Source organism: Rhea americana, unplaced genomic scaffold (genome assembly GCF_003343005.1).
Source record: "Rhea americana isolate MKP2758 unplaced genomic scaffold, rheAme1 scaffold_74, whole genome shotgun sequence".
Classification (NCBI taxonomy): Eukaryota; Metazoa; Chordata; class Aves; order Rheiformes; family Rheidae; genus Rhea; species Rhea americana.
Genome location: NW_028186912.1, coordinates 2,742,446 through 2,756,881, shown reverse-complemented (window position 1 = coordinate 2,756,881; position 14,436 = coordinate 2,742,446). Strand labels below are relative to the sequence as shown.

Here is a 14,436-nt window from a genome sequence, read left to right as displayed (position 1 = left end):
GTGACCCTGTCATATCATTATTAGTGATGGTTTGAGTATGTGCTCCATGGAAAAAAAAACACAGGTACCCATAGGATGCTTTTGTATTTGTGACAGTATGAATGCCTACCAATTTTTAGCAAATACTGGCTGTGGTTCTGCCTTTTCCTTCTTGACCTTTAAAAAGACATGTGGATACAATAATCCTAACATATAAACTGTGTCAGTTGGCAAAATGTTTAGCATTATTAAATAGCCTATCTCTAGACCGGAGGTGACCATATCCAATAAAAATATTTGCTTTTCTGTTAATTTGTTGGGGTAGCTGTTTTCTACATGCTTTACACAAGTGAATTTTTCCTTTAAGTAAGACTTTACTAAATTCCCTTTGTTTCTTAGTACTGTATAAATATTAAGTTTGAAAACTTAAAGGGACAGATGTACAATCCAGCAATTAGTGATTGTCTTGACTTCTTTCCCCAATACCTCATTTATAGATTCTTCATGGATTTAAAAATCAAGTTGGGGATGAAAACTGGAGGCGTTTCTCTGACCAGTTTCCTCTTCCCTTAAAAGAGCGCCTTGCAGCTTACTATGGAGTTTAACCTCATGCACTGTAGCTGCAGTCCCATAATTAGAGGTAAGCACACAAAACGTCTTTACTAAATAGAGCTGTGAAACAGGCTTCCTCTCAATTTGCATTATATGAAACATAACTATTGACTAGGTTACATTTTTTTCAGGTACACTGGATCAGATATATTTCCTTCCTATATGGAAAAAAAAAGGATGATAGCATACCTGAATGGTGGTAGCTGTAGCAATAGCAGTTGTCTGGCTGTGTTGTTGGGGGGAGGAGATTATTGTTCTGGGGGATTTTATTTTTTTGAGACTGTAAGAACTATATGCACAGTAGTGTATCAAGATACGGTTGGAAGTATAGCTGTAAATAATCAGCCTGAAAGTGAAATTGTTAGGTCAGGAAAGCATGCATATCATAATCTGTTCTTGATGTCTTAACCATCTCACAATTTTGGACAAAAAGGGTTAGAATATAGAGGACTTGTTAAAATATTCAGAACTTTTTTTCTCAAATTTAAGCCTAGCCACAACAGTGCAACTGTTAGTATAGCTTTAAAGCATGCATCCTTGTTTCATGAATAATAATTTTACTTTGTATAAATGTGGTCTTTTTTAAAAACAAATTTAAAGGGACAAATCTGGGCACAAATTTATTTTTAATTTGAAGATTGACCCCTATTACTTAAAGTGGTGGTGATGGTGTTTTTTATGCACAGCTCTGTCGGTTAAGTTTCAAAGTAAGGTTTAACTATACCTTTATCTCTCCATTTTACAGGTCCTTCAGTCTGGGAGACTATGAGGGAGCCTCTGCACCCAGGGAAAATGTTACCCTTTACTGGGGGGAAGGGTAAACCAGTAGGGAATACAGTACAATCCCAACCCTACTGGGAGGGGCGGGAGGGAGGTGTTGCCGTCACTGTATTAAGTCGATGTTGGGAAATGTTTTAACATCTGGAGCCTTTGTGGGTGGAAATCTGTCTCCTATTACAACTCTGCACTGGATGTGAAGAAGCAAAAAAACAAAAAACAAAACAAAAAAAACAAAACAAAAAAATCTATTCACAAAACAGCACATTCTGGAATATTGTGGGGAATTGTACCAAAATAAGAACCATATAATTGAACCATAGGGATACGTAAAGAGGAAAACTATTTTGCGCACAATAAAGGAAACCTAAGAATGGGGGTCACAAACAGTAAAGGCTTTCTTTTTTTCTTTTATTTTTTTTAAGTAAGGGTTTTCTACATTATTTCATCCTGCTTGATGGGATTCCTAGGTATTTGCATGTTAATGAAGAACTACACAAATGAAGTTAGTACAGTTAAAATGCAGCTTGTGTCTGTATTAGGAGCAGGCACTTGCAGTGTACAATACAGAAACCCCATCATAAATTAATAAAGGTTACCTTTGACAAAATGAAGAAACCTGCAAGCTGCCAAATGAGTCACTCCTTTCGTTTTGGGGGTAAGGGGAGGGACACTTCAAAGGAAAGATTGACAACTTAATTTTTACATTTAAAAAAAATTTAAAGTAGTGGATATGATTTGATTATTGTACTTCATTAGATTTAATTTCTAGAGTAAGGCATTATTCTTAACGTGCAGTTTAAGGTTCAGGCATGCATTCTGGCTCATAGTGATCAGAAGTAATTTAAATTAGTGGGAAAGTAGCATGCTTGCATCACATAGAGTGAAATTGGTATACATTTACCTATGTTGCGCCAGTTTTGTGTTGCAGTTTACCAATTCAATATAGCCCTGCATTTAAATTTCCTTTTCTAAGATTCTGTGGATTTATTTTTATTAAGGATATAGATATAAAGTACTGTAGCTTACAATTAGGCCTTGAAATACCTTTTTAGGATCTGTTAAGAATAAGATTGATATTGTATTGTGTGTAACCTGCACAATGTGGAAAGCTGATATAGCTGTGCAAAATATTTGCCTCTGTGCTGTCAGTGTGATGTGCTTTCTGCATGGTTATATACTAGTGATTTTATCAGAACCTCTAAAAATGAGTTACATGGTAAGACCCGTTAAAGGCTGCATAAATGTTAGTTGGCACGTAAGACAATTGTAGAAGTTGATGACATGATTGCTATATTTGTGTTTATTCCCACTCAACATATTACCTTCTATGCTTTATTTTTGTTCAAAGCATGATCTTAAAGAGATGTTTAAGTTAATGGATGTAATGCAGGGTATCTACACTGTATCGGCGCATGTTGGTGGCCCTTTGTGATGTAGTTAAATGCACAAGGGTGCAAGTTTAAAGCTACGGAGTGAAAGTTGGTTTGGATCCTCTTCATTTCATTTGTTTAGCTTTCTGTTGTGTTTTTTTTCTCTACTTACATGTATTCCTGTGAATAAATCCTTGTTAAGTTAACCCTTTACTTTTCCTTCCATGTGTATTTTCTTATGTACTGTGAATGTGAAATCCTAACTGGTACACTTGATCTTGTGTCCATCTAAAAGTGGCAAGTCTTTATTAATTTAGATTGCCTAAAGAGTATCCCATGATGATAAAGGAAAATGGAGAGATTTTTTTTAACTCTGCTGGTCAGAGGTGAAGCCACACCTTTCCATTTTTCAAGTGCTGCATAATTAATCTGCAAAACAAAATTAAGCCATAACCGCCTTTTTATAGTTTTAGTTTCTCACCTTTGCATTGCAGAATGGATACTGGATAACATGTATTTTTTGTTTTTTAAGAACTTACTCTTCTTTGCATGGTTCTCTTCTTTGAGTGTTGAATGATTTAGCCATTGCACTGAAGTTTGAACTGTGTGAGTGTGAATTTATAAATGCTGTTTAAAGATTTGGGGGTTTTTTTATGCATGATAGCATGCACATATTTTTACATGTTTCCCCCACACACACACCATCACCTTTTTTTTTTTTTTTTTTTTTTGCTTTGCAAATTTGAATGACTATGCCTGAAAATAGTTTGGACATGTACTGTATGCAGTACATTCAGTAATGCTAGTACATAGTATTTATTCAATTTGGTCAAAATGGCATGTGATAACTTACTCTCAAATTATATTGCTTTGGTAGCAAATATAAAATTGCTTCTTAACTAATAACTCTGAAGTAAATAATAGTTTTGATCACTCAAAACACTTTAAACCCAAATTCTGAAAGGAAAAAAGAACTTCAGATTTTAGCAAGGTAGGATATTATTTTAGACCTGAACTTTAAAATTGAGCTTGTTAAGCATTAGAGAAGAGTTTCAGAAGGAAGTGACAGTAAACATCCATAAAATGGAAAGCCTACCTGAATAATACTGTAGCATTACAGCTAGAATCTGAGTTTAGTTAAACTCTCTAAAGTTTCAGAAAGTCCATTTAACCAAAAAGAATAAAAACCACTCCACCTCATCTTAGATTAGCTTACGATGCCGTTTTTGTACAGACATATTTTTAATAGGTATTTCTGAACTGCTCTGGTATAACAGCAAGGAAATGATTAAGGCAGAGTTAGTACTGACAGAATAGTCTTTTATATCAATAAGTTCTTTCATGGCACACTTTGAAGCTAGTAAACCTTATTTTCGATTCATAGAATAGTGCAGCGATTTGCAGAAGCCATTTAGAGGTAAGAAAAGTTCTGAATCAGCATTAACAGTTATGATTCAAATTATTGCATCATGGGATATATAAAAAGCATCTTAATTCTTGTGGTGTAGTCTTGACAGTTCTTGAATGTTGACTGAATGTTTATACTGGTAGAATTGTGAGTTTGTCTTTGTTACATTCCAGTGTTTCTGCCTCTTGGCATGCTAAAAGCACGGCTTACTTCATTTGCTCCTTACACACTGAATAAAGTGCTGTTAGTGTGCTAAACTACAGAAATAGCCGCTGCTAAGTAATGGCGTAGATTTTCTACTTGAATATTTTTGTTGTAGGAACCTCAGGAGGTCAGTGTTTACTGTTTTTTATATATGCCTTTTCTCCTGTTTTGAGTTTCCCTTTTTGAAGGATTCTGAGAGTGAACAAAAGCTGCTGATCAACCTAAGTTGGTAACAGAAAGTGTATTTAAAATCCTTATAAATGCATCTTTTTGGCAATTCTAAATTGCAGTTAAATTAGTCCTAAGTGACATTCAATACTACAGTTTCTTTCATTACACGTTCAGGAAACAGCTCTTTTAATTTAGGGGAAAAAAGTTAGACTAGTTCATTATTTTAACCAGTGCAAGCAAAAATAATAAGTTTTGTAAGTTTTTTTCCAAAGCTTGATTATTTTCTAAATCAGTGAATGTGTATATATTAAAATAGTAATAAGCTAATTCTTATGCTTTAGATTATTGCTACTTAAAGGTTGTACTCAAGAGATCACTTTTAGAAGAGTGGGTTTAAAATTTATAACCATTATGATTTTTAGAAGTTATGAAGTAGCGTAAGTTTTGTAACTAACAATATGATACTCACTGTGACTTTTCTTTTTTTTTTCTTTTTGGTTAGAAATTTTATGTTAGCATCAATCTTAACTACTTAAACTGCATATATTGTATAATAGAAAAATGTATATTTTAGAACTTCAAGTGGCTTTCCTCAAGCGAAACTCATTGCTACTTAGATTTAAAAAAATATTCAAATACTAGCTTTATCTCAGGTGAATACTCTTGTACCCTTTTTGTTCAGAACACATGCTTATAAAAATGTGTCTTAATTATATCAGTTTATGTATTTCATATTAGGCAGCTCCTCTGTCTTAAATTTACTCTAATTTAAACTTCTACTGTGGGACAATAATGACTTTTGCTTCACCTATTTTATTCATATTGAATGTATTAATAGATACAGGTGCAAAACCTTTCTTCCCTTGAGGAGAATGCATCCATATTCAAAAAACAACTAAAATACTTTTAAAAAATGCTTTAAATGCAATATTATTTTGAAAATCTTTTATTTCAGATTTCATCAAGGAAAGAAGTTGCAACTTAACACTAATTGCTTCAATACTGTTTCTTTCACGAGGGTGATAGATGCATAAAACTTCTATGTAGGATCTAAAGAGTAACTTTTTATCTTAGATAAAGGTTAGGCTCTACAGTGAAATGACTGCTGTAAATTATAAAACATCTGGCAGTTATCTCAGATAGACACTGATATAGTTTGCATATGTATTTGTTATATATTGCATATTTCCAGTAACCTCATTTTGAGTAAGTAAAGCTTGATCAGTAGCTGTATATTTCACTCGCCTATGCATTCTCCAGGATGACTCGCATCCATCAGTCTACTAGGTGTTCTTCTCCAATAGAAGTTGTTGTTTTTGTTTTTGTTTTTTTTTTTTTCTGCCACTGATGCTTGTTCTTTGCACTTAATTGTTGGAGCAAGCCAGTTAGATTATTTTAAATGGGAAACTCTGAGGTGGGTACTCTTTTTGCTTGCCTTACAGAGTATATTCTGCTAAAATAATAAGGATACTTACTCACTTGAATGTATTTATGTGAGGGAAATTAAAATGACTCTGTAAAAGATGAATCCCTGTATGGATTACAGTATACTTTTAAATAAGCCAAATCCATATTTCAATTCAGCGCTCTAGAATAGTGTCATTTTCCTAGAAACTTGTTCTGTTGTACTACTTTCACCTTAGGTATCTGTTTGCTTTGGGTGAGCAACAAAACTGAGAAGGCCTGGGGGATTTATGTGGGAACAGTGATTGGGGAAAAAAGATTGGTGTAATCAGGTTTTTTTGGCTGTTGAATTTGCCAATGTAATGTTGTCTTTTTTCTTGAGAAGAAATAGGTAGATTCATTGTATGTTGTCTGACTTACTGAACACTTCTAAAATTTTAAATTAGATGCAGTATATAAAATAGTTTAAAATGAGAAATGACTGGATCTTTCTGCTGACAACTTAGGTTGTATGAGTTTTGCTTGAAAGCTTTAAATCTGATGTTTCTGTATCTGCCACAATGTTGGAATGTTTCCTTCAAACATATCCTCCTGCAACCTCTCAAACTGTACTAAATTGAGTGATATTTCTTGAAGTCTGCCTATGTGCTAACAGAACTTCATTTTAAATAGAATATGGTTTTAATTTTTGATAAGCTGCTGAATTTTAAAGAGTTTTTGGGGCCACCAAATATTTTGGATCATGCAGAGAATATATATTGTACTGTAGTAATTTTGTATTTACATTTGTATGATGTGACATAATAGATGTGAATGTTAATCACTGCTTGACTATGTTAATAAAGTTGTTTAAATATAGATACTGCACTCCAGTTTTTAATGAAAGATAGAAGCCTCATGTTCAGTTTTATCTGTTTTACCTGACTCAGTAGTGCACTCTTCTGGTTCATATATGTAAGTTCTGGAGTCTACTTAGAATTTTTAAACAAGAAGGGTTTTCTTTTTCCTTGAAAGAAAATGATCTTTGGGTAAGTGAATGTTAATTCAGTTTAGATGGTTCATGCTGCTTGGGACCATTTACCCAGCTTCATTACCCAGAAATGGTATGCTGACTGAATTTTGTTTGAAACAGCTGATGCTTGCTGAGTGTGACCAAAAGCGGGATGGGGGGAAGAATCATTCTCAGTATTTGTATTACCAATATTCTGAATAAAAAGTAGGAGTAAAGTAAAATAAACGAACTAATCAAGGCTTGGAACCAAATCTTGTGCTCTTAATGTAATTTATATAGCTTTTATAGAACTGTACTAATGCAAGCTATTTAAAGATCTGTTTTTCCACTTACATAACTTGTTGTTACAGGGTTCTGTGATGTGAAAGTATAAAACTAACAATGGTAGCTCTCTGGACAAAATCTACATAGCTGATTCGAACATTTTGTGTTCGCTTTCAATATTTAACAGTTGGTCAATTACATTTAGACAATTACACATGTCTAGTAAAGATTGCCTGTATAATGTAGTGATTAAATTTAGCAACCTGCATCATCATGCTTTTGTATGATTGCTAAGTAAACTTAATAAAATTTATAGTAGAACTTAGTTGCTGCAAATTCAGCTGAAAGTCTACTTAAATAACTTTGGTTTCTGGCCCTAAAAGGAGAAAGCCATGGAATACCTGTAAGGGGGATCTGTAGGGACCAGGTTGATTATAGAGATTGATTTCTCTTGGCTATGAATGCCTCTGTGACTTGGTGAGGGTGTGTGGTGGTGGGTTTTTGTTCAGATAGCCCTGACCATGCCCCCTTGTTGTGGGAACAAGAGCAGTGATGGAGTGTCAGCAGGAGACCTGTAGGGAATAGCTGTCTTGATAGACACAGAGCCTGACCTTTAGCTGTGGCCTCTAATTTTGAGTCTGGGGTTAATTACTGCATGTGTGTACAAGCAGGAGATGAGCAGACTAAGGACTATCATCTTGAATAAATGGAATGAATTTTATTGCTAGGTTTGAGGTCAGATTGCAGCAGTGCAAAGGATTGTCCTTACTTTCAACACAGGTCATGCTGTTCCTTTAGAAAAGTGTCTTTCATATATGATTTAAAGAATTCAATTAAGAAGTAAAGGATTTCCACGGGTATACTGTATGCATGAAAAAGAGTTCCTAGGTGTGTGAAATTCTCACAGAATTTGTGTTGATAGCTTTTGTTATTACAGAATGACTCGCAATGAAACATACTACTTATGTATTCGTTTCAGAGGTATTTTCTCATATTTTATATAAAATGAACAATATATACCAATAGAAGCATCCCAAAAGGCAGCCAAGTATTAACTGAGTATTAGCAGACTTAAAATCACTTTTTTGCTCCACAGCAGACTGCTTCTAAGAAATACAAAGATGCTATTACACTGCACATTTACTAAAGCATATATGTATAAGTGATAACATATAGGGAATTCCTTCTTAAATAATACAGATCTTCATTTTCTTTTTTCTTTGTGATACCGATTTTTTTTGGCCAGGCTTGAATTTGAATCACAGAAGTGAAAACTTGAGGTATCATACTATTTTGTACTTTCAGATACAAATCACTTTTGGCAAATCTTAATTTTTAATTAAAACATGGAAATAAAAAGGGGCAAAGTATTTTGCTGATGGTTGTCTCATTCTTTTTTTTCTTTCACCCTTTGGCAAAATGAGTAGTCAGATTTTCACAACTGAACATACAGGGGAACTTAATGTCTTCTGTGTTTACAATATCCAGATTAATTTGAATGCTTAGCAATTGCAGTRTTATCATCACTAGAGCAATTTAATTTTTTTTCATTACTTCTTTCACCTTTCTCCCAGCATTTAGTGCAAATACCAAATAGAACTTCCTTTCTATGACTGATTAAGGTACTGCACCCAAGGAGGAGCAATGTAGTCTACCAGTTGCCTTCCTTGAAACAAGTGTCAAGGAGTGCCCGATATGTATAACCTCGTAAATCAGCAGTTTTCTCAAACTGTCTCTTGGATTTACATTCATACTGACTTGTTTAGGAGATTCTATAGCTTGCTGGTTCAGAAGACCTCTTTTGATTGTGGTATGGAAAGTACTGCTTTAAAATAAGTGTTCCATAGTTTAAAAACGCAAAACATAGTGAAATGACACAATGAAGAACTGAAAAAGAAACTTACCTAAAAAGAAAAAAGGAAAAAAAAAACAGCACTGTTAACAACTGAATTCAGAGGTGCTGTTTTTCTTCTCAGAATTGCATGTTGGCACAAGCTGTATTTTGTTGCCTCTCTTTAAATGGACCATATCTCAAAAGAAAATTTCAATCATCTTGCACATACTGGTCATTTTGCTGCATATTCATCTTTTTATTCTGAAATGTATTTATTCAAATAAACATTTTGGAGCCCCTATGCAAACTAATCCCAGGCCTGCAAAAACATGTATCTTCTACTGTTGAAAATAATTTTGGAAGAGCAGATGAATCTCATGACAGAGTAAGAATTTCAGTGGCCATTTTCTCTTAATTCTTTACATACCTTAGCATAAGAAGGAGCAAGATAAGTGAGATCACTCGTTTCCTCCAGTAATCTTCCATAGGAAGATGTAGCTAATTTAGTTTTGCTTATCCCCCTCTTCCTTATTGAAGGCTTTGCACACCAAAACTGTTGCCTGTCTTGGACCAAAGCCAGATGAAGGGTAGCTGGAACCTTGCACCACAGGGGTGGGTTGTGGCAAACACTCGGCTGTGCGACTGTCTCGGTTCGTAAAACAACAGTGTTTAAAAGAGGGTTGAGAATTACAGGAGAAAAGTGAATAACTGCCTACTGGAACGCCTCAGAGCTCTGTTTGCTTAATTAAGAACTGCAAGTCTCTTGACTACTTTTATTCCTTTTATATATATATATATATATATATATATATATATATATATATATATATATAAGGAATAGGAATAATGATTGTCTAACTTCAAGATGGCAGAAGTAACAGCATGTTACTTGGTGTGTTTAGGGAGAGGAGGTCCTCTAAATCTTTGCCAGTACAAGTATCTGCTCATTTTCATCAGTATTTAATCTTTAAGATTTTATCAAAGTGATGATTGATGCTATTAACTTCACATCTTCTAACTCTTCAGGTTAGAAATTTGACACAGTAAGCCAGGATAAGTGCATCTATGGATGTGATGAATCAAAGGTCAGAATTATTTTTACACAGCATAACTTCCTCCCAAATGCAGCCCACTCACTGCCTATCTTATTCATCCCATTGCTCAAATTTCTAACTTATACTCCAACACCTATTTAGCCATCCTGTGTCCAAATTATGTCTCTTACAGAATTTCCGGTGTTTGTTTAGTTTTTATTCATGTATTTTTATTTTTATAACCTAGACAGCTAAAAACTGTCTGTACTAATCTCTTTCATTATGGTTACTTCATTACCATCTTTTGTAAAAGTCATTCCCAAGCCTTCATACTTGTTCTCTGTTGGCACAGTAATAAAATGAGCTATATTTGGGTTAGTTAAAACACAAGCACTGTTTATTCCAGTACACTGAATTAAGAATACTTTCCTTGAGATGCCAGGTAATCTTATTAGTGTAGCTCCAGACTGTTCTACTGCAAGCTTCCATTTCTGTTGTGTATTATGTCCAGGTTGGACTGGAAGATCTATGGGATCTAGTTATCACATCTTTCTTGTGTGCTGGGTGCTGTGGGGTACTTGAGTATTAAGTGAAGTTATACAATCGGAGCTTGCTCTTCTAAACACTTGAGATTTATTTCTTACGCTTCGTTTAATTGAAATGCTAATCCTTTAAACACACAAATTGYTTTTTCATTTGAGTTTTTTTTTTAATTGAGTGCCAATAGCAATCTGGTTCAAACTCATGGTTGTATTTTGAAATACATATCTAAAATGTTACATGTGCAGTATCAAAGGTTTTAATATGTTAGTAATGTAAATTTAGCTAACCATTGAATCTGTACTTGATAGCATTGCAGCATAATAGTTCATGTTATTGCCACACCTTACATAGCGTATAAGTGAGAAATTGAGCACATCTGTAGTAATGTATTTACTAAATATGTTAGAAATAATCCAGAATTGTTCATGCAGGGCTGAAGTGTGACTAGAAAGATTCAAAATTAAATTTACACCTATTAAGCTATTGTAGTTTGTAGCTACTAAATGTTAACTGACACTTTCTAGTGCTTCCATTTAATTTGGTTTTAAAATTGATTTGATGAAGCATGCTTTTGGCAGCAACAGAGCAGAGGAGTAATGAAGGTGGAGTATCGGCACCAAGTGACTCACTCCAAAACAATGCTGCTGGGTTCATAATTAATTCAAGTAACAAGTAGGTTGTGATTAAGTTTGGTGACTAGATCAATAGAAGTGTGCGTTTAGGTACACAGTGAATGAGCTGATGCAAACCTAATGGAGCACATCAGTCCAGGGACGTTGGAAACAATGCAGCTAAGACTTGTAAGCTAGCGCTTCCACGGAATGTACTGCATTATTAGTAGTTTCAAAAGAATTCAGGTAAGGTATTACACAAGGTTAAAAAAAGTTGAGCTGTTTTCTTACTGTGATAAATGTGGCTGTGTATGACTGTATGCATGCACTTTACACAAATACTTCTGCTTGCTTGGTTGCTTCGCCCCACGCGCGCGCGCGCGCGCGCACACACACACACACACACACACACACACACACACACACACACACACTTCTTTTCGTCTTAAGCCTATTAGAAATGCCATCCTACCCAGAAGTGTAACATGGGTCATCGTCTCACCAGTGATCTCTCATCAGCCCGTAATTTCAACTTGAGTGTATCTTTCAGAAAAGGCCTAGCCTCTCCTAAAAAGACCTTAAAAGGTCCTAATATGCTTTCAATACATTATTTCAAGCCAGCTGTATTCATTAACTTTTTTAACTCTTAATCCTGGACTGATCTTGTGTGTACACACCTCCTTCCTCTAGCTGTAACTTTTGGCTATGGGATTTCATTACAAATTTTCTAGAAAAAAACAAGACTGCAGTAAGTCTCCAGTCATGAAAGTATGTTGGTCATCTGCAAGTGAATTATTAAACTCCTGGGGTCTTCAGGTACAACTGTTTGCCTAGAACATCCTGATGTTTTTGAAATCATTCTATAACATAATCTGGTAGTACTTACCAAAGTTAAAAAGCTCTTGAAAGAGACATTCCTAGCAATCCACTCCCCCTTTTCCACTTCTCCACCTTCTGTCCACCACAGCAGTAAGCCCAAGTTCTGGCTTCTTAGATTTTAACTCTGGTGCTCGTCTTAAGGAATCGCTACCCGAATTAGCAGTATAAGTTCCTGTTTATCAGAATTTTTTCAGTGGTATTTTATTTATTTATTTTAAACAAGGACAGTGAAGAAAATGTAACCTGAAGGGTGTATTCTCAACCTGGTATATATTTGAAAAGGATAAAATAGCTCCAACTTCATCTGTTTCTTCAGGCTCCCTTAAAAATGAACTGTAGTGTTAAATTATGCATTTTATCTTAATCAGTTTTTTAGCCATTCCTAATCTATAAAGAGCTTTAACCATCTACAGGCTATTTGACAGTTCTTTATGATACTAAATAAATACAGTAATTATCAAATTCAGATTTTTAGATTCTTTCTTATCATTATTCTTTTTCATTATTTTAAAATGTTAGTTTATTCAGTTGTAGAGTCATATGTCAAGTTATAGATTCATGTGTTGCAATTATTTTACCTAAATGCCATAATTTATTTTCAAATTGAATGGTTTTAGGCGTAGGACAAGTTAACTTAGCTTCCATAGGTAAAGGACAGTCTATGATCTTAATTTTTTCATGATATTAATGTCTGTAGTCTATATACACTGTACCTTCAGTTTCTTGTTCAACAAATTCTCTTAACACTTCAGTGTATATGACTCTTAACACTTCAGTGTATATGACTCCATATCTCAGATAATCTGCATCATTTAAAAGGACTGATTGTTGAAAATAAATTTGTGTTAACTAACCTGAACAAAATTAGAAGTTGGAAATAGTGAGGAGTGGAGGAGAGTAAACTCAGATAGCGAGAGCAAAGTGCAGAACTAGGGATGCTTTTCAGAGGGGGGAGCTCTGAGCTAAATGCTCCCTTTCACATACATATGACCTACATTAATACCAAATGGCGTTTTTCAAAAATGACAATTGCATTCACGAAATGTAACTGTTCTTGATTAGAAGTCTCTTCAGTTCATTTATACAATGAGGTGTATTGTTACCATTCTTTAACCTTATCTAACATGTAGATGGCAAAAATGGGAGAGGAATTGTCTTTTAATTCTCTACTAGAAAGTTAGCAATCCAAAAAATCACTTGATAGTTTTTGCATGAAAGTTGCTATTAATATGCAGTGGGAATATCTGTTGATTATACACGACTTGCTCAGTAGTTGTAACTATCAATAACTTTCCTCTCTGTCTACCTGGTTACACTATAAAGGAAAAAAGAACAATAGTGCTGGGACAAAGCAAGAGTCTACCTAACCCAGCCTGTCCTAACCCTTGGCAACTGCCAAGTGAAGAGGGAAAAAAAACAGATGAAAGTACTATCAATGATATGTTTGCAGAGTATTCTCACACACCACTGATTTGCTGATTAGGTCTTCCAGAACAAGTGATGTTGCCTTTGTATTTAATAGTGCATTTCTTAAGGATTTCTTAACGATCTTTTTCTATTCTTTTAGTCATCTTTGTTGTAGCCTGAAGAATTATAGTGTATTTGGTGGTTCTTTGTGTGGGAACTGTCTCATATCTTGGATTATTTTTTCTTCCTTTTTATATGAATCTTTTTGCTTTTTCATTTTCTTTTGCCTTTTTTTTTTTTTTTTTTTTTTTTTTTTTTTTTTTTTTTTNGAGGAAGAGAAGGGGATACCAGTTACTACTATGTGCACAGTATTCACAGTACAGGTGCACAGGTTTTAGATGCTGGATTAATTAGGCTCTTTGTTCCTTTCCTAATATTTCTAACAATTTGTGTATGAAGTATAACTGAGAGTCAATCACTACTTTTTACTATTGTATTTAGCTGGTCACTGTTACAAACTCAAGATCTCATGTGAGTGTCAGCTCATATGAGTTGTATCTATTATTTTATAGCAGGACCTTAATAAACTTACTGCATATTGCCATGGCACATAGAATCCCTCCTCACTGTGTGCTTCTCTATTTTGAATTTTAACTTCAAATGCAAGATAGTGATGTCTGATATCTGCTAGTATCTGCTATTAAGTAAGGAGCATGACTTAAAAACTTGTAGGAGGGCGTTTACTAAACTGACTGTCTGTTGGCATGGCACTGCCATAGCATGCGGACTAATTTTTCAGTCATACTCATTACATAATATCCAGCAGCACATAAAGCAAGGTAATCAGTAAACCAGGGTTTTGTTACCTAGTCCAGTCTCCAATGGAGAAGTGTGTATAATAGGACTGTCCTCATCTGGGATTTT

General features: G+C 34.5%; 1 protein-coding gene across 1 annotated transcript in view; it reads left to right on the top strand.

Annotated features, from left to right (window-relative positions):
* The window catches only part of TNPO1 (transportin 1), a 38,212-nt gene extending 35,258 nt beyond the window's left edge, over positions 1 to 2,954 (top strand). The window contains exons 21-22 of the mRNA XM_085322034.1: positions 477 to 619; positions 1,337 to 2,954. Coding sequence (XP_085178160.1) covers positions 477 to 584 — 108 coding nt within the window. The 3' untranslated portion in view covers positions 585 to 619; positions 1,337 to 2,954. The remainder of the gene's footprint in view (positions 1 to 476; positions 620 to 1,336) is intronic.
* Positions 2,955 to 14,436: the final 11,482 nt, after the last annotated feature.